The 25,562-nt window shown below is 51.8% G+C and overlaps 1 protein-coding gene across 1 annotated transcript in view; it reads left to right on the top strand.

Annotated features, from left to right (window-relative positions):
- Positions 1-769: 769 nt before the first annotated feature.
- The window catches only part of SYT6 (synaptotagmin 6), a 37,520-nt gene continuing 12,727 nt past the window's right edge, over positions 770-25,562 (top strand). Inside the window, exons 1-3 of the mRNA XM_033080183.2 lie at positions 770-1,186; positions 19,884-20,217; positions 23,528-24,086. Of these exons, the coding sequence (XP_032936074.1) occupies positions 1,033-1,186; positions 19,884-20,217; positions 23,528-24,086 (1,047 nt within the window). The 5' untranslated portion in view covers positions 770-1,032. The remainder of the gene's footprint in view (positions 1,187-19,883; positions 20,218-23,527; positions 24,087-25,562) is intronic.

Here is a 25,562-nt window from a genome sequence, read left to right as displayed (position 1 = left end):
CTGGGCAGTGCTTTAGTGCCACCCAGACCCTCTGTGTCACACAGCCCGAGAGCTGCAGGAATTATCCAGCCTGGGGATGGGGTGTGGAGCAGGCTCCGTGCTGTCCTGGTGCTGGTGTCACCCCCGGGATCCTCGTGCTGTGCCAGCTCCCAGTGCTCCAGCAGGTCATTAGCAGAGAGCACAAACAGATCTGAGCTCACCCTGCAGTGCTGAGGGGCTCAGGGACCTGTGCAGCCTCAGCCCCGGCTCTCCACAATGCTCATTAGGTTTGTACAAGCTGCGAGGAGTCATCCTGCTGTACATAATTTTAATTGCCTGCTCCACAATTGCCTGTCAAATATATGCTCTGTCGTGTGGCATGACCTGCCTGCTAAACTGCAACAGGAATAAAAAAATACTGCAGAAAGTAAAAGGAAAAAAATCTAATTATGAACTAGAATGGCGTTCTCAATTTCTATTGCCATCTGCAGCCTGGTGTGTTAGGACCAGCACAAACAAATCAATAAAAGCTGCAGCTTTTCTTCTGCTGCCTTTGGCAGTTGTGAGTAGTTTGTGGGAGCACTCTGGTTCCTCCTCTCTGGTGATGTGCTGTCCTCATCCAGGAGCTTTCACCACTCATTTAATTTCCAAAATCCAGGGCTGGGACCCGAACCTCCTCACCTGGAGAGAGGGCGGCAGCGAAAGGGTTAAAAGCAATGCTCCGGGCTGCAGCTTTAATACGTCTCTGGTGTGGAGGGCACGAAACTGAGTTTGGTAGGAGGTTCTTTGTGTGGAGCAGCCTTGGCAGTGAGCAGAGCTGTGATCTCAGAGCGATGAGGGAGCGCCGGGGGCTGCGGGCTCCGCTCCCGGGGCAGCTCCGCGGGTCCCGGCCCGGGATGGAGCCGCGCTGAGGCTGCTGCTGCCTCCAAACCGCTCCTGCCACCAAACTGCTCCTGCCACCAAACCGCTCCTGCCATGAGCCCCGAGCCCCCAGCCCAGCCTCCGCTCCCAGCCCGAGTTTCCTAGAGAGCAGAGCGAGATGCGGACAGGGCGATGAGCGGTCCCAGGGAGGACGGCCGCTGTCGCAGGGCCATCAGCATCCTCAGCGAGCTGTGCCAGAAGAAAATCCTGCCCAGCTTGGACCTGGACACCTGCAGGGAATTCCTCCTGCTGCCTTCCGACCAGAGCCTGATTATCTCCGAGCCAGGTACGGCCCCTGCTCCCGTCTGCTGGAGGGTGCTCGTGGCAGGCAGGAGGGACATCCATCCCCTACAGGGCGAGGAAAATGTTTGGGAGCCCGTGTTAGACCCAGGGCTTGGTCCTGGCACCCCTCTGGGAGGGTTCCTTCCCTTTCCACATGTTCCATGGTGAAGTTTTGGCTCACCTGTTGATGTGGAATGGGATGGCTGCAAGGGGCACAGCCAGGATGCTCTGGGCTGCTTCATGAGATGAAGTTCCTGTGAAAGTTCCTTTTTCAGAAACACAGACTCCTGTCCTGTATGAAACAAAACCAAACCAACAAAAAGCAGCAAAGAGCCTGCTTAATGCCCTGGGGTGGCAGGAAATGCTTGGTGCTATCCTGGTTTGAGAGGTGGAGGGACTCACATGGACTGCATGGATGTCTGTTCATCACTGAGGGATCTTGCTGTACTTTCATGTGTGTCCTCTGCTTCCCCTAAGAATTGCCTGAGCTGCTCCTGCTCAGGTTGTAGAGCCGGGGAGGGACTCTGCTGCGTCAGGGATGAGTCAGGAGCAGGAATTCTGCTCCAGGAGCAAAGGGGCAGCTCTGTGTTGCAGAGTGGGGAGTTTTCCCTACACCTCCTCTCATTCCTGCTGTCCCTTCAGAAGACACTGGCAGGGGCAGCTGGGACCCCAGGCTCATGTGCTGAGGAGCAAAACCCCAAATCTCATAGCTTTTAGAATTATTGGTAACCTGCTGAAAGTTGTTTAGTTGTTTGTATATTCCAGCATTTTCATAGAGGGCTTCTTCTAAGGTTCCTGTAGGTGCTGATCCATAAATCCAATGGATTGCACAGCGTTTTTTACAGCTTGAGTTCTCACAAACTTTCCTCCTCTGCTCAGCACACTGTGCAGCACAGCTGCCCATCAATCCCTGTCCAAGGCTTTCTGTGTCACCTTCCCTCCCTTCCTCCTGCCCTGTCTGCCAGGATCTCGTGCTGGGATGCAGCTGGCACCCCCAGGGCACAGGGCACCAGGATTCTGCCAGCCCTGGCTTTGCAGTGGTGCTTCCAGCACTGCTTTGCTGCTGCCTCCAGGCAAATCCCTTCCTTTCACTTCCCACTTCACCTGTAACTTCATTCTCTCCTTAAAATGAGTTTGTTTTATACCTGCCTGTTCTGGAGGCCTCTCACCATGGCTGGTTGTGTCCTTACACATCACTCCCCATGCAGCAGTTTTCTCTATTGCAAACAGAGCAGACAGCCTGCAAACTTATTGCATCAAATTGGAATTCTTTACCTCGCACCAAAATTAACATTTTCCTGACTCTGCAGCAGAAATACTCTGCACTGCTCTTGTTCTGTCCACCCTGACATGACAGATCTGCATTTGTTTGTGCAGCCTGTCCAGGACCTGGTGTTCAGGAGGGATCACACCATCCTCATCTGCCTGCAGCACAATGTCTGTGTGCTCTGAGCTGTGGGTGAGTGCCAGCCCAGTGCCCCAGGCTGGCTGCATGGACAGCCAGGGCTGTTGTTTCTGCTCTGCACGGCTGGGCCCATTTCTGTGTCTAGACAGCACTGAGGACACAGTTTGGGCCTGACATGTACAAATATTTTTCAGTTACTGGCTGTAAAACTGCTCCAGCAAGGGGGAAAAAATCTGTTTGCATCAAGTGTTAACTAACACAGTTACAGAGGAAGGATGCCTCCCCCATCAGTGCCTGCATGTTTATCTAATTATCTGCACTGATGCTTTGTCCATTTTACCCTGAATCTCACGTTGAGCAGATTTGCTCTGGGCTGCCTGCCGTGCTCAGAGGCAGGAGGAAGGTTGGGGAAGGCAGGCAGGGGAAGGTGGGGCTGTGGGAAGGTGAGCAGATGGCAGCAGGCAGGTGCTGTGTCAGGAGCAGGGCAGAGCAGCCCTGGCTCCTGCTCCAGTGTCCCCGTGCGGGCAGCACAGCCCCAGCAGCCAAATGCCAAATTTGCTGGAGTCAAACTGGCCTTATTTGTCTTCTTCATGTGGAGTCTCCGGCTTCTCAGGCAGTTTGTTGCCTCCTGGATGAGTCTATTAAGTACTGGCTGGATCAGCTTGGCGTGTGGAGTGTCCTGCTGAAGCTCAGGTTGAAGGAAGCACTGCCAAAGCTGGAGCCAGGCTGTTCCTGCCCAGCTCAGCACAGGGACAGTTTGGTCTTTTCTGCTGTTTCATGCGTGGATGAGGAGCAGCATCCTCAGGGAATGTGTGGAGCCAGGTATCACCAGCCTTGAACTGCATCCAAGAGTGGAAAAAACCTGTGAATATAAAAATGCTACTAAATAGTTTATGTAAGAGCAAGTTTTTGTGCTGTGATTCAATTCTTTTGAAACCATTCTGGACTGAGTGGGTGAAAGGGCTGCTGTGGATGAAGTGGATGCACCTCTACTCCCTGGTTATGTAAGAGCTGAGTCTGCTCCTCGCAGAGCAGCGAGCTGCAGCATTTCTCCCGAGTGCACCCAGCAAAGGAGGATTGCAGGCTGAAACCCGGCAGGGAAATGAGGAGTTGGGCTGGGGGAGGTTTTGGTGCTGCTGCAGCAGGGGGGTGTGAGGGGCAGCTCTCCCTGCAGCTGGGCCCGTGTGGTGCCAGGAGCAGAGCTGCTCTGCTGCTGGGGGCCCCAGATGGAGCTGCAGCAGCGTCCTTTGTTGTGCCTTCTCCTCTCTCCCCCGGAGCTCCCTCCATCTGATCGCTCTGCTCCCTGCCAGCCTGTGCTGGAGTGTCACCGTGCTGAGGGCAGTGACACTGCCCTGTGCTGTGGGGACAGTGACACTGCCTGTACCATGGGGACAGTGACACTGTGCTGTGGGGACAGTGACACTGCCTGTACCGTGGGGACAGTGACAGTGACACTGCCTGTGCTGTGCTGTGGGGACAGTGACACTGCCTGTGCTATAGGGACAGTGACACTGCCTGTGCTGTGCTGTGGGGACAGTGACAGTGACACTGCCTGTGCTGTGCTGAGGGGACAGTGACACTGCCTGTACCATGGGGACAGTGACACTGCCTGTGCTGTGCTATAGGGACAGTGACAGTGACACTGCCTGTGCTGAGGGGACAGTGACACTGCTGTGGGGACAGTGACACTGCCTGTGCTGTGGGGACAGTGACACTGACTGTGCTGAGCTGTGGGGACAGTGACAGTGACACTGCCTGTGCCATGGGGACAGTGACACTGCCTGTGCTGTGCTGTGGGGACAGTGACACTGCCTGTGCCATGGGGACAGTGACACTACCTGTGCTGTGGGGACAGTGACACTACCTGTGCTATGGGGACAGTGACACTGCCTGTGCTATAGGGACAGTGACAGTGACACTGCCTGTGCTGTGCTATAGGGACAGTGACACTGCCTGTGCTGTGGGAACAGTGACACTGCCTGTGCTATGGGGACAGTGAAACTGTGCTATGGGGACAGTGACACTGCCTGTGCTGTGCTGAGGGGACAGTGACAGTGACACTGCCTGTGCCGTGGGGACAGTGACAGTGACACTGCCTGTGCCGTGGGGACAGCGTTCACCACAGGTGGTGGCCCCGAAGAGGATGGGCTGGTCCCTCTGTGCCCTGGAGGGGCAGTGGGAGCTCTGGGGTAGCTGAGAGGGTTTGGGGTGCAGCTGTGCTGAAGGACAAAGCCCTTGGCTGTGGAGCAGGGGAGCCAGGACCCCCCAGGACCGTGGGGACAGCGATCTGTCCCCTTTTCCCATCCCCCTGCCCGTGGGAGTGGAGCTGCAGCAGCCTCTGGGGTTTTTGGGATCAGGGTGCTGCAGGGGTGCTGTGCAGCCCCAGGGGCTGGGCTGCAGTGTCCTGGCCAGCTCAGGATGTTCTGGGCTCCTGTGGCTCCCAGAGCCTGCTCTGAGCTCCCTGGGCTCCTGTGGCTCCCAGAGCCTGCTCTGAGCTCCCTGGGCTGGGTCCTGCTCCCTGTGGGCTCACAGAACCTGAGTGGGACAGGGACTGCCAGCCCTTCCCAGGAGATCATGGGGAGGAAAGGGGAAGCTTGAAATGATCCTGCAGGGCTGAGTGCTATTAAAAGAGTAGGTTTTGATGGGATATTGGGCAGGAATTGTTCCCTGGGAGGGTGGGGAGGCCCTGGCACAGGGTACCCAGGGAAGCTTTGGCTGCCCCTGGATCCCTGGAAGTGTCCAAGGCCAGGCTGGGTGGGACTTGGAGCAGCCTGGGACAGTGGAAGGTGTCCCTGCCCATGTCTGGGGTGGAACTGGATCATCTTCATCTCCTTCTCACCCAAACCAGTCTGGGGTTCCACGATTCTGTGTCTGGAGTGATTCAAAGGACAGTGCCTGGGTACAGGAAGGAATTTATCCTGGGATCAAAGCATATCCAGGAGAAAACCTCTGGGTTTGATTTCTACCTTCAGCACTTCTGTGCTGCGACTCTTTAAACAACCTAAATTGTTTTTTCTTGCCTTAGTGATCCATTTGTCCAAAGCTGTGGTGCCCAGTGGAAGCAGGGCAGGAGGCAGAGGGGATGTGCAGAGGGGATGTGCAGAGGGGCTGCAGCTTGTCCCCTGTTCATCTCAGTAGGGTGAGAACCCTCCTCAAACCTTCCCTCATGCACTGATCCACCCCAGCAGAACCCTCCTGTGCATTCCTGCTGGAGTGAGAGGAGGGAGCAGCACAGCTGGGGAGGGAGGACACGGGGTCAGAGATTCTGACAATCCCTGCTCCCCAGCTCTGCCTGTTCCAGCCCCCAATAATTCAGAGCACATTCACTGCCTTGCCCCTTGTGTGAACTGCTCTTTTTGAAGGTCCTGGTGCAGGCAGTACAGCTTGTACAGCGCTGAACATCCTCCTGGCACTCGGCAAGGACTATTAAAATGTTAAACCAAGCACAGAAGTGTTCTTGCTGCGGGCACAGAAAGGGGGAATTTCTGGGAAATAGAGGATTTTTCATCACAGGAACTTTGGTGCTGAAAGATCATTTTTTTATTGAGAAATTGCTTCTGGAGTATTTTCTGGGAAAAAATGATCCCCTGATAGATTAGCCTGAGTAATGGGAGAGCTGATAACACCCCCATTCATGGTTATGGGATGCTCTCAAGCACTACCTGTGAAATACGGGCATGTCTTGAATTTACTCACCAGGCGTAATAACACTTTTCTGAATTGCCATTCAAGTGTATTTTAAGTCAATATAACAGTAAACATGCTCCAAGCCACCCAGGCAAAGCTAATATTAATCACTGAAGCTTGAGTTTCCAGAGGCCTGGCATGTGAGGAGCAGCTCCTTGGGGCAAATGTCTGTTTTATCACAGAGTAATGCACTTGCAAAATGGATCTTGCCTTTCCTCCCAGGAAAGAGCCAGCCAGAGCTACGTGCAGCAGATTTGCTCTCTAACCCAAGTAAACCAGGCTCGGATCCTGGAGGTATCAGTTTTAAACCCTGCTGCCAGAGGAAGCTTTGTAAAACTGTATTGAAATAAGGTTGTAACCGACCGAGTAAATCGAGGAAAAAAGGGATTAAATCGCCTGTCTCCAGACATGTGTCACTGCTCGTGCGTTGTGTGCGGATCTGTGGCTCTCCAGCTGCCTGTGGCTATGCTCTGTGATGGTCCTGCTGAACAAAATGCCCCTCTGGAGCTGAGTGTGCGTGTTGGGCAGAGCCTCTCTGCATAGGCGCAGCTTTGCAGCCCCTAATCGCTGCTGCTCGCTTCATTCCCGAGGCAGAGCGGGGAGCTGCTCGTGTTTGTAGCTCCGTGCGGCCCCGGAGCTGCTGGGATGCAGCTGCAGTCGCCTCATGCATAGTCAGGGACCAGCATCAGCATCCCCAACTCCATAGAAACAGCAGCGGGAGCGCCGCGCCGCTAATTGCTGCTGGAGCAGGGACCGCGCCGGGAGCCGCCGCCGCTCTGGTGAGTCCGCATTTCTGAAGTTACTTTAATAATTCTTTGCTTTATTTTTTCATGATACGAAGCATATTTGAATAATTTTGCTTCAGCAAAACGGCTTTGCTGTCGGAAGATCTCCCGCTGCTGTCGGACCCGGCGGTGCTTTGGGCTGGTTCAGCCCGGGGCACAGCCCGGCTCCGACCTGCCCCGTTCCGTGGGATGGCTCCGGGATCCCTCGCTGCTTCTGCCTTTGCAGGTGTTTGTTGTTTGCCATCCTGCCTGGGCTGGAGTTGCTGCACTCGCTGTGAGCTCCCGGCAGCCCGATCATCTCCCGTGTGTGTGTTCATTGTGCGGGGATAAACCAGACCCACAGCGGGGCTCGTGGCTGATCCAATTGTTTTATTTAAACATAACCTCAACTACCCTCGATTTTCACAACTGTTTCCTCTCACCGCTCACATTTACAGGTGCAATCAAATATTCTTTCTCAGGACCCCAGGTTTCCATCTCATCTTGGTTAGGCAGCTTTTTCTCCCTTTAATATTTGCTGTTTCTCTTTCAGAGATAACACTCTGTATTTCCCCTTCCCACCTGCATGTTGGAAAATCAGGGATCTTGTCTGTGAGTGTTTCCATCCAGCGACTCCTCGACAGAGCGATCGCGCTGGCAGTTGTTGGGGAGAGATGCAATTAAGTCCCTCTGCCGTGTATTGTCTTTAATTATATTTGTACCTTGCAAAATGGCATCCTGGAGGGTCAGGGAGGGGATTTCTGGAGTGATTGTCTATTAACTGTACATTTTCCCTGCCTAGGGGAAAAAAGAAAGTTCTCCTGTGGGGAGCCCCGCGCGCGGCGGAGCCGCAGCTGCTGGCTCAGGGTGTCTCTGTGTTTAGTTCAGTTTGTTGTGCTGTAGCAGGTTCATGTTTGACAACACCACAGCAAACTGTGCAGTGAAGCCTGAAGGCAGCACGCCAGGAGCTCCCTTCACACCAGCCCTCTCCAAAGCATCCTTAAGGCACACCGCCCTGCACTGTTTGGAATAATAATTGCCCGGGAATTCTAGCCCCTGGTGTTGGAATAATCTGGTTTTCCGTGTGTTTGTAGCTGCTGCTAGGAAATGAATACAGTTGTGTGGCACAGTGTGAGGAGGCACCTCCTCAGTTTTTCTCTCCAGATGCAGCACTTCAGCTCCTGGGTGCTGCTGAGCGTTTACTCAGAGTTGTCTGATCCCAGCTCTGAATCTGGGCTCTGGACAAAACGCTCCTGCTGAAAGAATGGAGAGCTGCAGGGTATGGAGAGGTAGGAGCTGCTGGAAAAGGGCAGAATCCATTTAATCAATTGTAGGATCAGGCAGCCCAGCCTGCACAGCAGCACACTGGAGGGGTTAAAATCCTGTCTGTGCTCCAAGCTCATGGAAACAGCAGCAGCAGCTGAAGGCAGGAGCAGAGCCATGGGGAGAAGTTCCCTCCTCACCCAGGGCAGCCTGAACAAAGCAATGCTCTGTTCCAAACCTCTGCATTTCCGTGCAGGGGGGCTCCAGGTGCTGAGTCCTTCCTGGCTGAGCTCTGGACCTGCCAGGGCTGCTCTGCCCCTCGTGTGCTGGGGTGGGACAGGGCACAGAGGAATGGGGACTGGAGTGGGTTTGTGTGGCTGTTTTGGGTCCAGGCTGGGTCTCATCCAGCCTTTGCAGCACCTGGAGCCAGGGCAGTTCTGGAAGAATCCTGCACCTCCAGTTTTGGGTTTCCCATGGGGCAGGTCCAGGCAATAAACTCATCCAGACCATCTCAGGAGCTCAGGGAGCCCTTGGTGCTGGAGGGGCTCCGTGTCCTGGGCAGGGGACACTCAGGAAAGCCTCTGGGGAGCTTTTCAGGGCTGCCTTGTCCCAGGTTTGGGGTCTTCTGCCCACCCTGGCTGAGGTTTTTGGGCAGACTGTGTCCCCTTGTGGAGCTGGATCCCAGCTTGGGAGACTTCACTGGGATGGGAACAGACCCCAGCTGTGCTCCCTGCCAAGCTTTACCTGAGACCTCTTCAGGGCAGCCTGGTTTTAGTGGGGTTTGAGCCAAAATGGAGCCTGAGAGGGACACAGGGAGCTGGAATCCCCAGAGCTGGAATCCCCAGAGCTGGAATCCCCAGAGCTGGATCCCACTGTGGGAGGTGAGGGGTGCTGAGGTGGCAGCTCCAGGGTGGAGAGTCTGGGCACAGAGACACAGAGTGTCCCACAGCACACACGGCTTTGATCAAGTTTTTGAAAGGAAATTTCAGCTTCCAGGGTTTTTGGTTGCTCAAGGCAGCCGCAGAGAGAGCAAAAAGCTTTTACTCGTTCTGTTTGCTTTGCACTCTGAAATGCAGCTGGATTTCTGCATCCCAGCAGTGTCTGGATTTCTGTGCTTTCCTCTCTGCCTGGCTCTGCCCAGCTCCAGCTCTGCCTGAGAGGCTTCCCCCGTGCTGGGCAGGCTCAGCCAGGCTCCCCTGGCACTCAGGGCTCAGCTCCTGTCTGTGCAGGGTCACAGCCCTGGCATGGGGATGCTCAGCAGGGATTTTACCCCAGCCCTGGCCACTGTGTGTGTTCAGCACCACTGGGTTGTTTACAGATGTTGCTACAGCATATTGTGATAAAATGTCATGGGATTAACACACAGCCTTGTGCCATAATTGCATTCACTGTGGCTTATAATAGTTCATTAGCTTGTCATCAGTTAGGCAGAAAGCAATGACAACTCTTCCTATCACATTTATAATGCTCTAGAGAGCAGCTGATTAAGTCACAAAGTGACATAAATCACCAGGGAATGTTTCCTTCGGCTTGAAAAAGTTTTTTTTTCTCTTTTTTTGTCACTTTTGATAACAGAAATGCTGCGTTTCTGACAGCACAAAGTTCCCCTTTGGGTTGCACACGCCAGCAGAAGTTTCAGTGACAAATCTGCAGCCTGGAGGGGAAGCCCAAATTGGTGAAGAATGGTTAAAAACCAACATTTTTTGTCTTCAGGAGCCTGTGGTGGGTCTCCTCCAGCCCAGCCCCTTCACTGGGGTCAGTTCCTGTCCCTGGTGTCTCTCAGCACCGAGTGGAGCCACAGTCACCAGTGGTGCTGGGAGAGAGGAGTTTTGTCTCCTCACCTGGGGAGAGGAATCTGAGGATGGGCTGAGGGCTCCAGGGGCAGGGCTGAGGTCCAGCAGGGAATCTGGGATCTGGATACTCAGCTTTGCTGTTGCAGCCCTGCAGAGCTGCAGCTTCTGAGGGGTTTCAGAGCTCTGCTGTGCTGGAGGCTCCTCCTGCCTGGATGCAGTGCTCGTCAGCTGTTGAGGATTTTTCCCTTCTTTTTGGGCAATTAACTCTTTCTCCATTCTATTTCAGTGGGAAAAGCACAAGCTCCAGGCCACCAAACTCTCATCTTACCTCCCATCCCTTTCTTTGGTGTATTCTGCACTTCCATTTGGTTGGACTCGCTGATCTTAGAGGCATTTTCCAACCTTAGTGATTCTCTGGTTTGTAAGTCTTGATTTTTTTCCTTTTTTTTTGTTACATATTCACATAAGGATGCGAAGTGCCTCACAGTTGATTCTACATTTGACAATCACCTTCAATGTGTCCCTCTGAATTACTCAGTTCAGATTTCCCTCTGATTTTTTAAACTCCCCTGGGGCCTGGAGCATTTCCTTGTTCCCTGGGTGAAAGAAGGAGCAAACCTTGAACTGAAGAACTCCAGGTGGCAAAGGGCTGGACAGTGTCTTTTTTCTGTTTAATGCACTCATTTTATCAGCCCTGGCAGACCAGGAGGGGTGACAGTGCCCACCCAGGTGCAGAGGGGATGGGGACAGCCCTGGCATCACCCACACTCTGTGCTGCCTCAGCAGGAGCTTGGACAGCCTGGACATGTGGGCAAGGATAAAAACAGCTCTGCTTGCTCCTTGCAGGCAGGGCACACTGCAGGTGACAGCTCATCCTCATCCTCTCACAGCCCTGAGGTGCTGCAGGCTCCAGCACAACTTGGGAAAGCCTCAGGGCAGTGCCTGGGGATGTTGGAATCAGATTTTATTCCATGTGCAGGTTTATGGTTTAAGCATTTTCTCCTTAATTATAACTTGGAGTTTATAAAATTGGGGAATTTGCAAGTATTTGCACTAATGAGCTGAGAGCTGCAATCCAGGACAGCAAATTCTGAGAGAAATCTCTGCTCTCTGTGACCACTGACAGCACCCAAGGGAGCAGCTGGGGAGTTCAGGTTGGATTTTGGGAAAGGTTCTTTCCCCAGAGGGTGCAGGGAGTGGGCACACAGAGCTCCAGGAGAGTTTGGACACTGCTCAGGGATGCCCAGGGTGGGATTTGGGGTGTCTGTGCAGGGGTAAAAGCTGTACTGGATGATCCTGCTGGGTTCCTCCCAGCTCAGGATATTCTGTGACTCTAAATTATGCAACAGTTAAGGAGCAGCAGTTGGGATGAAGTTGTCCATGTCTCCTGTTCCAGTTCATTTCCCAGCTACAGAACCACATCCCCCCAGGAAACGCAGGGAATGGTGAGGAAAGCCCTGGCACTGCTCAGTTCTGCCTACCTGGCAGGGATGAGGCTGCTGTTTGCTCTTGGGCCATGGCTCAGCCATGGAAATGCTGGATCCCTGTGAGGTCTCCATATGAAGGGTTGTCTCCATCCTCAACGTGCAATAATGAGATGGTTTGAGTTTTATAGTCTTATATAATTACTCTCAAAATAGCTTCTGATTCATCCTCCCCTTTGAAGCTTATAGTTTGCATTCTGATAAGCTCTTACATGGCAGGAACCCTGTGGTAGCAGCAAATTAATTTTTAAGAAGTTTTTTGCTGTCTAACTGAAACTTTGGCACAGCCAGTTGGAGCATTCCTGTCCCAACTTCCCAGGATCCATTTCATGGCTGAGTGTGCAGGAGATGAGGAGGCTCTGCTGGGGTTCCTGGGGAGCCTGTGCTGCCAGGAGGAAGCTGGTGGGAGCTGATAGTGCAGGACTCAGTGCCAAGGAAGCACAGGAACAGGAAAAATCTCATTTTAGCTTCCAGGGAGACTCTGTGGCTGGAGCAACCTGGGACAGTGGAAGGTGTTCCTGCCCATGGCAGGGGGGAAGGAGATGAGCTCTAAAGTCCCTTCCAACCCAAACCATTCCACGATTCTCTGAATGTGCCCTCTCAGATCTCCCTCCTGAGCATTCCCACCCCTCTGCTTTGAGAGGGGCCTTTGCCACTGAGCTCTGTGAGATGAGCTGAGTGTGGAAGTGCTCAGCAAACTGTGAGAACTTGTTTTCAATTCACATTCCCTCTGCTGCCTTCTGTGGAATTACTTGTGGCTGGTGTGGAATAACAAAACAAGGCTTGGGCACATCCAGAGCAGCTGGGACTGGCTCCCTTCACCTGGAGAAACCTGTCCTTGGTGCTGGGAGTGTGCACAGAGTGGGGGGTGGATGTTTCATACCATTGTTCAGCCCTGGCCAGCTGAGGGGAACAATCAGTGGTTTTACTTTCATCACCAAGAGGAAAAACCAGCCTGGTTTATGAGCAGGGACAGCACCCAGGGAAGGGCTGGGGCTGTGCCAGGGGAGTTTAGGTTGGATTTTGGGAAAGTTTCTTCCCCCAGAGGGTGCTGGGCACTGCCCAGGGAATGGGCACATTCCCGAGGTGCCAGAGCTCCAGGAGAGTTTGGACACTGCCAGGGGTGCCCAGGGTGGATTTGGGGATGTCTGTGCAGGGCCAGGGGATGGACTGGATGATGCCTAGGGTTCCCTTCCAGCTCAGGATATTCCATAATTCCATGATTCTGCTTCTTTCTGGACGGGCCATGGCTCCAGGCTCCTGGGACTCGGTTTCCCCATCCCCAAACTCTCGGGGTGCAGCACTGCCCTCGCTGGGGTGAGGGTCCCTGTGCCCCCGAGGGACCCTGAGCACTTTGGAGCTCTGGCTGCTCTGAGCAGGGTGACAGTGGCAGCTGCCCCGTGCTGGGGTCACTGCCTGGACAGGAGATCTCACAAGTTGTGTTTGTGACCCTGGCTGATCCGTGGGGTCGGTGTGGGGGTTCTGCAGCCCTTCCCACCTCCCACAGCATGAGATAATGTCTGGAGGGCAGCAGGAGCACTGCCCCACCCAGAACTGAGTCCTGAGCTGGCCCTTCACATCTGAGAGGCTGATGGAACATTTCCCCCTCCCAGGACTCACCTCTGTGCTGTTTGAGCAGCAGCTCCTGCCTGTGAAAAGCGAATTGACGGCAGCCAGACTTTGAAGTGACAGCTCCTAATGACTCGTCTAGCTCAGGAATATTTCAGGGCTTATTCCTGTAGCTCCTGCCTGCCTGGAGAGCACCACCAGCAAATCAAGAACTTGATGAAGTTTCAAATGGCAGCCAGATGGCAGCGAGGGGGCTTAAAATGTGACAACAAAGGCATCAGCAGGGGCTGGCACAGCGGGCACAGCCCCAGCAGAGAGGGGCAGAGAGGGACAGAGAGGGACAGAGAGGGACAGAGAGGGGACTGCAGAGCTGCCCTGTCCCTGCCATGCCCTGTGCAGCCCCCAGTGCCCACAGCCTGGGGGCTCTGGAAACACAGAGCAGAGCCTGCTGCTGCAGGGATTGGGGCTGAGGGGTGACAGGGACAGTCTGATCTGTGCCATTTGCTCTGCTGCCATTCCCAAGGCCGTGGCAGGCTTGGAGAGGGATGAGGAGCTGGCTGGTGCTGCACTGCAGCTCACCTCACCCAGCACAGCATCCCAGGATTTATCACCCAGCCAGATTCCTTTCCAGAATCCCTGTTGCCAAGGGCTCTGCTGGCTGCTGCCCTCCCTGGTGCCCCTCAGGGTTTGCTCCGTGCTGTGTCCCCAAAGGGGACATTCCCTCTTGTCTCTGTGGTGCTGCTGGATGCTGCTGTGGGGTTCTAATATTTGATTTCTGTTCCACCCAGTCCCTGTTCCTTCCTCCAAAGCTGAGCAGCTTTGCTAAATAAACATCTCTGCAGCTGCTGCCCTGTGCTCCCCCTGCCCTCACAGCACAGCTCCCCGTGCCCGATTTCCAGCCCTGAGCTAATCAGGCTCACATTGCTGCTCCTCAATCGACAGAAAATGAGATCAGCACTTGGTGGGTGCCTGTGGTAGCCCCAGAGCTCCTGCTCTCCTCCAGCAACGCCTCCTGTAGTAATCCATCACCTGAGAGCGTGCTCCCTGCAAAGAAACAGAACAATATATCCTCACAAACACTCCTGCGAGAGAAGAGGCAGAAAATGGACAGAGAAGCCTGGAATTATCTGCTGGGGTGGTGTGGGTGAGGCTTGGTGGTGGCTCTGGGGAGCAGTGAGCAGTGTGAGGAGGTGATCACCATCACCATCACCATCACCATCACCATCCCCATCCCCATCACCATCACCATCACAATCCCCATCACCATCACCATCCCCATCCCCATCCCCATCATCCCCATCATCCCCATCACCATCCCATCACCCTGCTCTGCAGCTGCCCTTGCTGTGGGGGATGCTCCCTGCTCCAGGCTGCAGCTCAGAGCAGTCCCAGCTCTCCCTATATCCTGATTTTCCATGAACCACCAGAGAGCTTAGCAGACAGAACCTCTCCCAGGGAAGATGAGCTGGGCTCCTGGCAGGGCCAGGGTGGGGTCAGGGTGTCCCCAGGGCCTGAGAAATGTCTGTGCCCTCACTGGGGACAAGGGGCTGAGAGGAATGATGGAATTGTCTTCACAAACCAGCTGTGGGTCTGCTGGTAGATAAAACCAGCACTGAGAGATGAACAACAGGATGGATTCCACTGATTGATGAATGGAAAAAAAGATATTTGCCTTTGCAAACAGACTGTAGGGTTGCTGATAAATTAAATTGGATGTTGAAAGATGAAAAAAGCAACGGGGAAAAACATGAATTCTATAAGAATTAAAAATTATTAGAGGGGAATCTCAGGTATCAGGTGTTTGGGAAGTCTGTACCTCTCAAGTGCCTCAACAATGGGGAAAGAGAGAGGGAAATGCAGCTGGGAAATTGGGATTAAAAAGGAGGCTGAGTCCTCCAAAAATCTGATAGACCCCAAAGGATGCCCCATGGCCTCTCCCTTTATTGGAATAAAGCAAAAGGACTCCTCTGTCTCCTTTTTGGACATGAACCTCTGGTGTTTGTGGATTAATTTTCCTGACAGAGGGAAGGGCCCAGTCAGGTTCTGGTGGCATCACCCTGGTCCCACACTGCACCTCACTGAGAATTTCCAGCCTCTGGAACTTCCACTCCAACTTAGATTCAATGCAACAGGTAGCTGGAATGATTAATGGCTGCTGGAGTGCTGAGAGAGCCATCAAACATGTTGTGTTTTCTCTGTGGGGAGTGGGTGGAAGGAAAGCTAAATTACATCTTCAGGATATTAAATATAACTCTGCACATTAAACTCGGAGTTATCCATGAATCTCTTTAATGACAGTGCAAAGCTCCCTCACAGCAGTAAAAGTCAATGTTGCCACAATTAGACCACTATTGTCTTGCAGTTAATAGACTGCTCTAATCATGACTTTGTCATATTATTAATGGCTTTTGGGTTGGACTTTGCTAATTATCCCCTCTGGTAACTCAGTTTAGGCATTAGGAAGTCAGCAGGGACATCAAGCTGAAAGGATGTTGGACCACATCTCTTCATTAGCTCCCATCCAGGAGGAACAAAAGGGGTTTGTGCTGGGGAGCTGCTCTGAGGACACCCTGGAAGGGCTGGAGTTACCAAGGAATGTCTGCCCCGTCCTCAGGATGCTTTGAGCTTTAGTTTTAAACTGCAAACCACATCTCTTTGTCCTGCCCTGGGCTGTCTGTCTTTGATTTAAAGGCACTAGTGACCTTGGAAATGTTGCATTTTGAGCTTTTTGGTGTGGTTCACTAGCAAAAGGTTTGGGAATTAAAAAACCTGTAACACAAACCAAGAAGTCAAAGTCAAAGGAGAAATGGGATTGGTTTTCGGGACATTGGGAGAATCCAGTCTCATTTGTGCTCTTGGTGTCCCCATCTGTCACCTTCAGGTCTTCTGTGGTGTTTTGGTAACAAGTGGGTTATAAAATAAGAATATAATAAATATTTAAGCTCGATGGCTGTTCCTAAATCCATCAGCTCAAGCAGGTAGATCACAGAATCCCAGAATCACGGAATGCTGAGGGGCTGGAATGAACCTTAAAGATCATCTGGTCCCAAATCCCTGCCTTGGGTAGGGACACCTCCCACCAGACCAGGCTGCTCAAGGTCTTGGCTTGGCTGTGAGCACCTCCAGGAGTGGATGCTGCCAGTGTCCCTGTCCATCCCTTCCCTGTTCCTCGTGGCTCAGGAGGGATCTCTGTCCCTGCTGCCCTGCAGCCAAAAGCGTTTTCCAGCCCAAGTTCCTCGGGGAAGCAGCGCCTGCTCCCAGGGGAGCCAGACTGGAAAACAGCCATGTTAATTTGTGTTTGCAGCCTCCTTCTTGTAAGCTTTATCTTTTCAATTACAAGTTGTAATAAGACCTATTTTCCAGTTTCCCTCATGTCTGACGTGGGAGCAGCACTGAGTTCAACAGGACTGGGGTGAGGAATGGCTGGAGCTGCTCTGCCCTTGTACACAGCACTCACCTGAGAGCTAAGTGGCAAATTACTGCCAGTTTTTAAGAATAAAACATCATTGTTGTGGTTTTCCCTGTGGGACATTGCTCAGAATGATGGTGTGACTCTGCCTTGTGAGCTGCTGGGATCTGAGCTGCTCCTGCATCAGACAGGATCTGTCTTCAGATTCAAACCCTTCCTCACTGCTGGATGCAGGCACATCCCTCTTTCCCCTCTTCTCCCTCTTTCTCCTCTTTTCTTTTCCCTCTTTTCCCCACACCTTGGATCCAAACCTTGAGGAAGAGGGATAATATTAGCCAAGGAGATCATTCCTCCCCTGGGCTGAGGTGTTCTTTTGGGAGAACTGGCCTCACCTCCACCAGGAATACCAAAGCTGCCTCTGGTCCTGGGGCATTTTCTGTTACCTGAGGAATTATCTTGTTTTTACAGTTTCTGGTAAGTTAAAGGACATTTAAAGCATAGTATTTTCAATACCAGGTATTTTTAAGAAAGTAACTGGTATTTTCTAATTCATAAAAAAAAGATCATTATATCAATGAAGGTCAACTCTGTCCAATTGATATTTAAATTTAATAAGTCACGAAAAAGTCTTGGAGAATTCAATCTTCAAACAACCCAAAATTCTAAGCAGGCAAATGCCTAAAAACTGTCTGTAAAATCCTGATCCCTTCCACCCGTGCTTTGTGTCAGCTGTCAGAGGAAGGAGTAGGAGGTCATGCATAAAAGTATCTGTGAATCCTGTCAGACACACTGTGAATGCCAGCCCTGCAAGGAGTGACAGGAACCAGGATCTTTCTCAAGCTGGCAACAGGTTTTCTGAAAGGATAATTGATTATTTCTGATGGCTTCCATAAATGAGCCTGGTGTGCTGGCAGAGACTTGCAGCCTATAAAACTCCTTGGAATGGGTGGAAATATATTTGAAAAATCTTCTCTGTCACGCAGCAATTCCCAGCAGTGAGAGATTCTGCATTGCAATGATTTCCTTTGTACCAACACAGACATATTTGCAAGAAGTCCAGGTTCTTGAGTTTTCTTATGAATGTTTGACACTGAGTTTCCTGGGCACAATTCCAAGATTTAACTCAAAGGATAGGGAAGTGGAACCTCTGTGCTCCTGGCTTTGGTGAAAATACATTTAGGCAAATCTCTGAGGAAGCTCTGCTGCTGGCTGGTACAACCTTATTTATTATTGAGTGAGATGGGAACTGTTTATTCACCCCAGCAGCGATCTGTGTTTCCACCTCGGAGCTACAACAGAAAATAAATGACCTGCACAGGAGGTTGGGAAGGGAAAGAGAAGTTGCAAAAACCTCTGGGTGATGTTTATCCTTCCCATCCCATCCCTTCCAGCCCTTCCCTTTGCAGCCAGGGAGCTTTGCCTGGGGCTCCTGCTGGATTTGCTGGGCTCAGTAATTTTGTGGAAAAGCAAAATCCTCCGGGATATCAGCAACAGCAGATGGCTTCCCAGGCTGGCTTGTTGGGGTGTGGATGTCACATTTTGTGTCTGATGCTGCCTGGAGATTTCACTTACAGCAGCCTGTGTGAGAATCCCAAGTTTGCAGTGGCTGCTGCATTCCCAGAGAGACCTGAGCGAAATCTGATGATACAAAAATGCTCCTGACCACTTTGCTGTCGTGGTTCACCAATGGTGGGTGGGGGGTTGTTGTTCTGTTGTGATTGTGGGATTTTTTTTTTTTTCATCATTTTAAATTCAGCTATTTATTCAAGATTAAAAACCTAGTCTTTCCTCATATTTCACAGATTTTTCTCAGCCTCAAGGCAAGGTTAGATGGAGGGTCTGAACAGCCTGGTCTGGTGGAAGGTGTCCCTGACCATGGCAGGGGTGGAATGAGATGATTTTCAAGGTTCCTTCCAACCCAAACCATTCTGTGATTTTATGATTACATGTCTCATTACAGCTTTACAAAACTCAGCTATATGATCAGAGGGAGCAGAAGGTGTTTTATGGCTCCTGTTTGAGGTGAAGCACACCTGGAATCACATTTAGAGCAGCTGGGGAGCAGCACAGAGGGAGTTCCCCAGCTCAGAAATTTCAGGGCACCCACCCCATTCCTTGGGGCTCAGGTAGAGAATTCAAATTCACACAGAATTTATGGTCCAAGAATAGACATAAATAGGGTGGTAAGAGGTAATCTTGTCCCATATAAACTTTTGGGGTGGGTTGGTGGGTTTTATTTGTCTTTCTGTCCTGACTTGTACTTGGGTAATTTAAGGATTGTGGCTATACTGGGCACTGCAAATAATGCAGCAGGCAATCCAGGAATTGTCCATGAGCTCAGAGCAATCCACGATGGAATTGTCCATAGTCCTGGCACTGCAGACTTGCCTGCAGAACAAAACCTGCCTCCACCATGGGGGACTGGTGTTCCTTGGAATCCTGAGCTCAGAGTTTTGGTCTGGATGGGAACCTGGGAATGAATACCCTGTAGGAAGGGAAGCAAAAATAGCCAATGTTTTCTCTTTGTGCAGTGCTGTGAATCATTTCACAGCCTAGATGATGTATATATAGATATGTATATATGTATTTATACACACACATATATATATATTCTGTTTTTCCTGATTCATCAGCCACACATATGGAAGCTTTTTCCTCTCCAGAAAAAGACTGAAATACACCACACATGAGGTGCATCAGAGCACACACATAGCTCCTGTGCTGTTCAGAGTGAGGAGGGCTGTGCAGCATTTTCTCTACAAACTCCTGCTATGTTTGGTTTCTCTGCATCAGCAGCTTGTGATTATTTTTCCCTTGGTGTTGGTATTTATTTTTTATTCCCTATGGGCACATCTGGACGAGATGTGGGTGCTGATTGTACAATAACAATCCACTTCCAGGACCCTGTAGATGGATTTTTTCATTACAGTGCAGCTGTGACACGAAGCACAAGGCACATTCTGTGGTACAGCACCCGAGCTTGTTCCTATCATGGAATTGTACAGACCTTCCAGATTTCAGACTCAGCAGTTTGCTGATGCCCAGAGCAAACCAAGGATGGTATTTTATAGCCAGTTTAAGCATCAGGGTGGAAAACTTCCCAGCTCTGCCCATATGGAGACACCCATTTTCTCTCCAGGTGTGCCCCGAGCCTTTCAGGGGAGCACACTTGGGCTTGGCTGGGGCTTGGAGAATATGCTAAGAGCTCTCCATTAGTTGTGATTTAAATCAGTTTGGACCACTTCTTCCTTTTACTTATGATCTTCTCACCATCTGTCTCTTCTTTTCTTCTTTCCCATCCCTCCCTGTCGCTGTCCTCCTCCCCAGAGCTCTCTGTCAGCCTCCTTGCAGTGATCGTGGTGGTGTGTGGCCTGGCGCTGGTGGCAGTGTTTGTGTTTCTCTTTTGGAAGCTGTGCTGGGTTCCCTGGAGGAACAAAGCCCTCTCCTCCCAGCTGGCCGTGCTGCACAGCGAGGCAGGGGACAAGGACAGCATGGCAGACAAGCTCAAGGACACGGGGGCCATCAGCTTCCTGGAGGCTGCTGTGAAGATCAGCCACACGTCCCCTGACATCCCTGCTGAGGTGCAGATGTCCATGAAGGATCACATCATGAGGCGCACCCGGATCCAGAGACAAACCACAGAGCCAGCATCTTCCACCAGGTGAGGGGTGGGATGGGATGGCATGGCATGGGATGGCATGGGATTTATGGGATTTATGGGATGGGGTGCTCAGCCTGGAGGAGCCTGAGGTTGGAGTTCATCAGCTCCTCCTGAGTGGCAGCTCAGATTTCTGCTCTCTGTGACAGATACAGGACCCAGAGAAGGGCTGGGGCTGGGCCAGGGGAGTTTAGGTTGGATTTTGGGAAAGGTTCTTCCCCCAGAGGGTGCTGGGCACTGCCCAGGCTCCCCAGGGAATGGGCACAACCCTGAGGCTGCCAGAGCTCCAGGAGAGTTTGGACACTGCCAGAGATGCTCAGGGTGGGATTTGGGGGTATCTGTGCAGGACCAAGAGCTGGACTGGATGGTCCTGGTGGGTTCCTTCCAGCTCAGGATATTCCATGATTCTGCTGGGTGCACATGAGGTGCTCAGCAGGAATGGCGTGCTCAGCAGGAATTGAGGTGCTCAGTGGGAATGGGGTGCTCAGATTCCCACTGAGGGGTGCTCAGCAGGGACGCTGCTCTATGAGAGGTGGGAGGATTGTTGGATGGAGCCAGAGGTTCAGGTACCATCAGGGAGACTAAAGAAAGCACCTACACAGCAGTTTACTGTCCAAAGCTTGGCCATTAACCAGGGAATGTGTTGCCTGGCTCACCGTGGCCCTTTTAAAAATCAGGGATTCGATCCCTATTACTGCAACTTGACCTCATTGTGTCAAGTCACCCGCATGCTTTGGCCACTTTAATTTTGTTCCAACATGAGAGGCAGGCTGAAGTATCAATGATGTACCCTGTCAGACAGAATTAGACCTTTTGGCTCTCTCTCACTGTTGTGGCTCCTGGCAGAAACAATCAGATCAGCACAATTGATGGATTGCTCGCTGCACAAGCCCAGACCCAGCTGTGCTCAGAGCTTGTGCTCAGATGGGGACAGAGACATCAGCATCATCCTCAGGGAGTCAGGGAGAGGCTGTGTGAACCTTGGGACACCTCTCAGCTTGGCTACTGAGGAGAGATTTAGACTAGATGTTAGGAAGGGGTTCTTTATTGTCTGGGGTGAGACCCTGGCACAGGGAGCCCAGAGCAGCTGTGGCTGCCCCTGGATCCCTGGAAGTGTCCAAAGCCAGGTTAGAGCAACCTGGGGTAGTGGAAGGTGCTCCTGGCCATGGCAGGGGGTGGAATGAGGTGAACTTTGAGCACAAACCACTCTGTGAAATGCAGCATCTCTCCTTGACACAGAGAGACAAGGACAGGAAAGAGGATCCCAGGGTCCTGGCTGTGCCCCAGCACTTCTGTTTGCCTGGCTGGCCGTGCCTGGGATGTGCACAGGAGTGTGACAGGGAGATCAGGCACTGCTCTGAAAATTGGCTGCACTTTTGCAGGATTAGTGAGGCACTGATGGCAGCCCCTGTTTGAAGGAGCTGAGTTAGATCAGCACGGTGCCACCTGCATTTGTGAGCCACACTCTTATTTATCCACATTGCTTTTTGGGCAGCTGATTCCCTCTCTGCATGCACACGCTCCCTCTGCTTTTATTACACCTTTCCAGCAGAGGAGAAAAAATCCTCAGCCAGTCTGAATTAGGACAAACAAAGTGGGACTTGGCTGTACGTGGGCAGGTTTCAAACCCACTTTCTCCTTGGCAGGTTCCTCTGATTCACAGCCCAGCCTAACCCAGTCCAAAACACCTCTGAGGAACCTGCCAAGGTGTCCAAGCACCACGTATCACTGAAGGCTGTAGAGTTCTTAGTTTGGTTAAATAACTCTATAAACTGCTCTTGTAAACACCAGATAATCTGAAATAATGCCCTCAGTCCACAGAAAGCTTTTATGCTTTGTTCAGATAAAGCTTTGCTTACATACAGCTTGTGCAGGAGGAGAGCTCAAGGCAAGAGAAGCTTCCCAACGAGGCTGTGCCTCCCTCCCTGTCAACAATTATCTATCAGTTTCTGATGGGTCTGTTGGAAAAGTCTGGAAGCAGCAATACCCAGCAAAGCCAGGCTGGCTGATCCAGGGGAAGGTGTCCCTGCCTGGGGCAGGGGATGCAATGAGATGAGCTTTAAAACCCTCTGAACCAAAATCATTCTGTGGTTCTACAAATAAAGCCTCACCTTCTGAACTGGTCATGTTCTCTCACCAGAAAAAAAAGCATAAAAAAGGTTTGTTTTTTTTTTCCTGAGAGTGCTTAGTGCCAGTATCTTGGAAGTGTAAGGACTGAGGGTGGGGAAAGTCTCCACATGGTGCTGTCTGTCTGTCTGTCTGTCTGTCTGTGATTTGGGTAAGGAGTGGTTGGGGCCCATGTGGCTGTGACTCGTGCCACAGGTGAGAAAACACAGCTTGTGGCAAACACTCTGGAACTTAAGAGATGTGCTGGGTTGGTTCCCTGGAGGTTTTTGGAGGTGTTCCCCTGTTCACCTCCATACCACACATGGTTTTTGTGCAGAGGTGAGGAGCACTGATAGAACTTGTTCTGTGCTCTCTCACTTTCTGAGTTCAGGGGTGAAAAACGCGCACCAGCCTCGTAAGCAAAATCACAGATATTAAATCCAAGCTCAGTTTTGGTATGAAGTCCCAGATAGAACGCTCCTGTCAGGCTCCCAGGAAGCTGCAGCAGCTCCTGTCTTCTTCTTGGGCGTTGATGATGGTGGCAAGAGAGCAAAGCAATGACAAAAAACAATGGCAAAAAGCAATGGCAAGAAGGCCCAGCTCTCCCATGCATGCTCTTGTACAGAATCTTCCCAACAAGCTGACACAAACTTGGACCAGCACTCCTTAACCTATTAGAATTCTATTTTCTTAGCACGCCAGGTTACATATAAACTACACAAATGGTCTATCTTGTTCGATCTAAAAAATGCAAGCAATATTCTTACTGTACCTCTATTATGTCTATAACTGCGTTCCTGGAGCCTCCACTGAAAACACAAGTGTGTTTTTCACCTTCACTAGAACTCACACTTCCACTCTGGCACTAGAGCTCATACTAAAACTTACTGGCTCACTTACTTATCCTAAACCTTAAACTTACACCTCTACTCGACATGTGAGTGGCTTAACACGCTTCACTCCATCCAAAGGATGAATCCCTGCGCTCTGATTTCTCTCTGAAGAATTCAGAGACCCCCCAGCTCACTGACTCCACCAGAGAGCCGCGTGCTTGGGAATGCACAGAGCTTGGAAAGGCTCAGAGCTTGGGAATGCACAGAGCTTGGAATGCACAGAGCTTGGGAATGCACAGAGCTTGGAAAGGCTCAGAGCTTGGGAATGCACAGAGCTTGGAAAGGCTCAGAGCTGTCGGTGTCTCCTCCTGCAGGCACATCTCCTTCAAGAGGCACCTGCCCCGGCAGATGCACGTGTCCAGCATGGACTACGGGCTGGAGCCGCCGGCCGTGGCCGAGCAGCCCACCAGCATCGGCCGCATCAAACCCGAGCTCTACAAACAAAAGACTGTGGACACCGAGGACCCCAAGAAAGAGGCGGAGAAAACCTGCGGGAAAATCAACTTCACTCTCAAGTACGACTACGAGAACGAGACGCTGACCGTCCGAATTCTCAGGGCTTTTGACTTGCCAGCCAAAGACTTCTGCGGCAGCTCGGATCCCTACGTGAAGATCTACCTCCTGCCCGACCGCAAGCGCAAGTTCCAGACGCGGGTGCACAGGAAGACCCTGAACCCCACCTTTGATGAGTCCTTCCACTTCCCCGTGCCCCACGAGGAGCTGGCCAGCAGGAAGCTCCACCTGAGCGTCTTTGACTTTGACAGGTTCTCCAGGCACGACATGATCGGAGAAGTTATTCTGGAGAACCTGTTCGAGGACTCGGACCTGTCCCGGGAGACTTCCATCTGGAGGGACATCCAGTACGCCACCACGGTGAGTGTCTGCTGGGCAGGGTGGGGGTTCTCCATGGGGATAAATCCTTAAATTATCCTTCATTTATCCTTAATTTCAATCCTTCCATCTGATGGGTTCCTGTTAGCCCGCAGCCATGGCACAGCTCTCTGCCACCTGCTCATGTGATGCCTTGGAGTGGTTACCTAGAACAGAGTTAAGAGAATAAACTGGGGATTTATTACATTCCTTCAATAGATACACCCTGGGCAGTCAAAGCCTTCCAGAGAATACACCCAAGGTGGACAGTGGTCAGGAGTTCTCTCAGATGGAAATAAGTTTGGTCTATTTGCATATCAGTGGTTAATTGTCCAATTATAGCTTCAGGTAATGAAGTTGTATTTCCCCAGTTTGCTTCTGCTCACTTTTGTTTATACTTTTTGGGGTTTGAGGCAGAGTGTGTCCTTGGTTCTCAGGCCTGTTTGGTCTGACCAAACTGTGAAGAGGGCTTGCTAACACTCTATATGGAGTTTAGAGTTATACTAATTATACTAGTTATACATTCATGCAGTACAGGATCTGAAAAACAGCAAAAAGCTAAAAGCTCAAGGCATGATCACAGTAAGGAAGAGCTCTGGGGCTCCAGTACCAGCCCCTTGGTGCTGAGAGATGCTGGATGTGCTGCTGGCAGCTCTGCCAGGGCTGGGTTTGGGTCTCTTAGTAGTTCTGTTGAATTCCCTGTGGAGGAGAAGCCAAGCCTCAGAGAGGAGAAGCCCCAGCCCCGTCCGTGTCACACGGAGCTGGCAGGAGAAGCCAAGTGCTCACATTGATCACTGAGTGCAGAGCAGTGACATTAACCTCTCCATAATAGCTGTCTGCTCCTCCACTGCCCTCCCAGGAGGATCTGGCTGCTCCTCAGGGCGAATGAACAATTGAGCTGCTCTGCAGCTGGACACCAAATCAGCCATTGTCATTGTCATTTCACATTGTTATTTCTGAGACTGAAAGATGAGACATCCCCACCCCTGTGGCTGCAAGCGTGGGCCCTGTCACATCTTTCCTGGTGACTGGCAGAACGCCACAAATTGCAAAAATCTGTCCTGCAGCTTCCCTCGTAGCTCATCTCATACCTTTGCTCCCCTGCTTTCTGTGCCGAGGAGGGAACTGTCAAACATAAATATTTATTGTGGCCAGCAGTGCCAGGAGACATTTGTTTTGTAACTCCAGTGCTTCTTTTCTCAGCACCGTGTTCCCCACCAGTTGTACCCTCGGTGGCTTCCACCAGTGCTTGTTCTTGTTCAGAACTTTCTGGCAGCCCCGTGAAGCGCAGCAGGTGTGCCCAGCCCTGTGTCCTGTGCTGCTGTGCCCATCGGGGACACTGTCCAGGGCACTCAGGGGACACGGGGTGCACACAGCTCATCACCCTGGGAGTGGCTGAGAGGCTGGAGCTGCCCTGGCAGGGCACAGAGAGCTTTGCCCTGCCAGGCAGCCTGGGGCAGTGCTGGGAGCTGCTGCTGA

The sequence above is a fragment of the Catharus ustulatus genome, chromosome 25 (assembly GCF_009819885.2).
Source record: "Catharus ustulatus isolate bCatUst1 chromosome 25, bCatUst1.pri.v2, whole genome shotgun sequence".
Taxonomy (NCBI): Eukaryota; Metazoa; Chordata; class Aves; order Passeriformes; family Turdidae; genus Catharus; species Catharus ustulatus.
The sequence above is the reverse complement of the archived record's forward strand: the minus strand, read 5'-3'. Positions and strand labels throughout refer to the sequence as shown.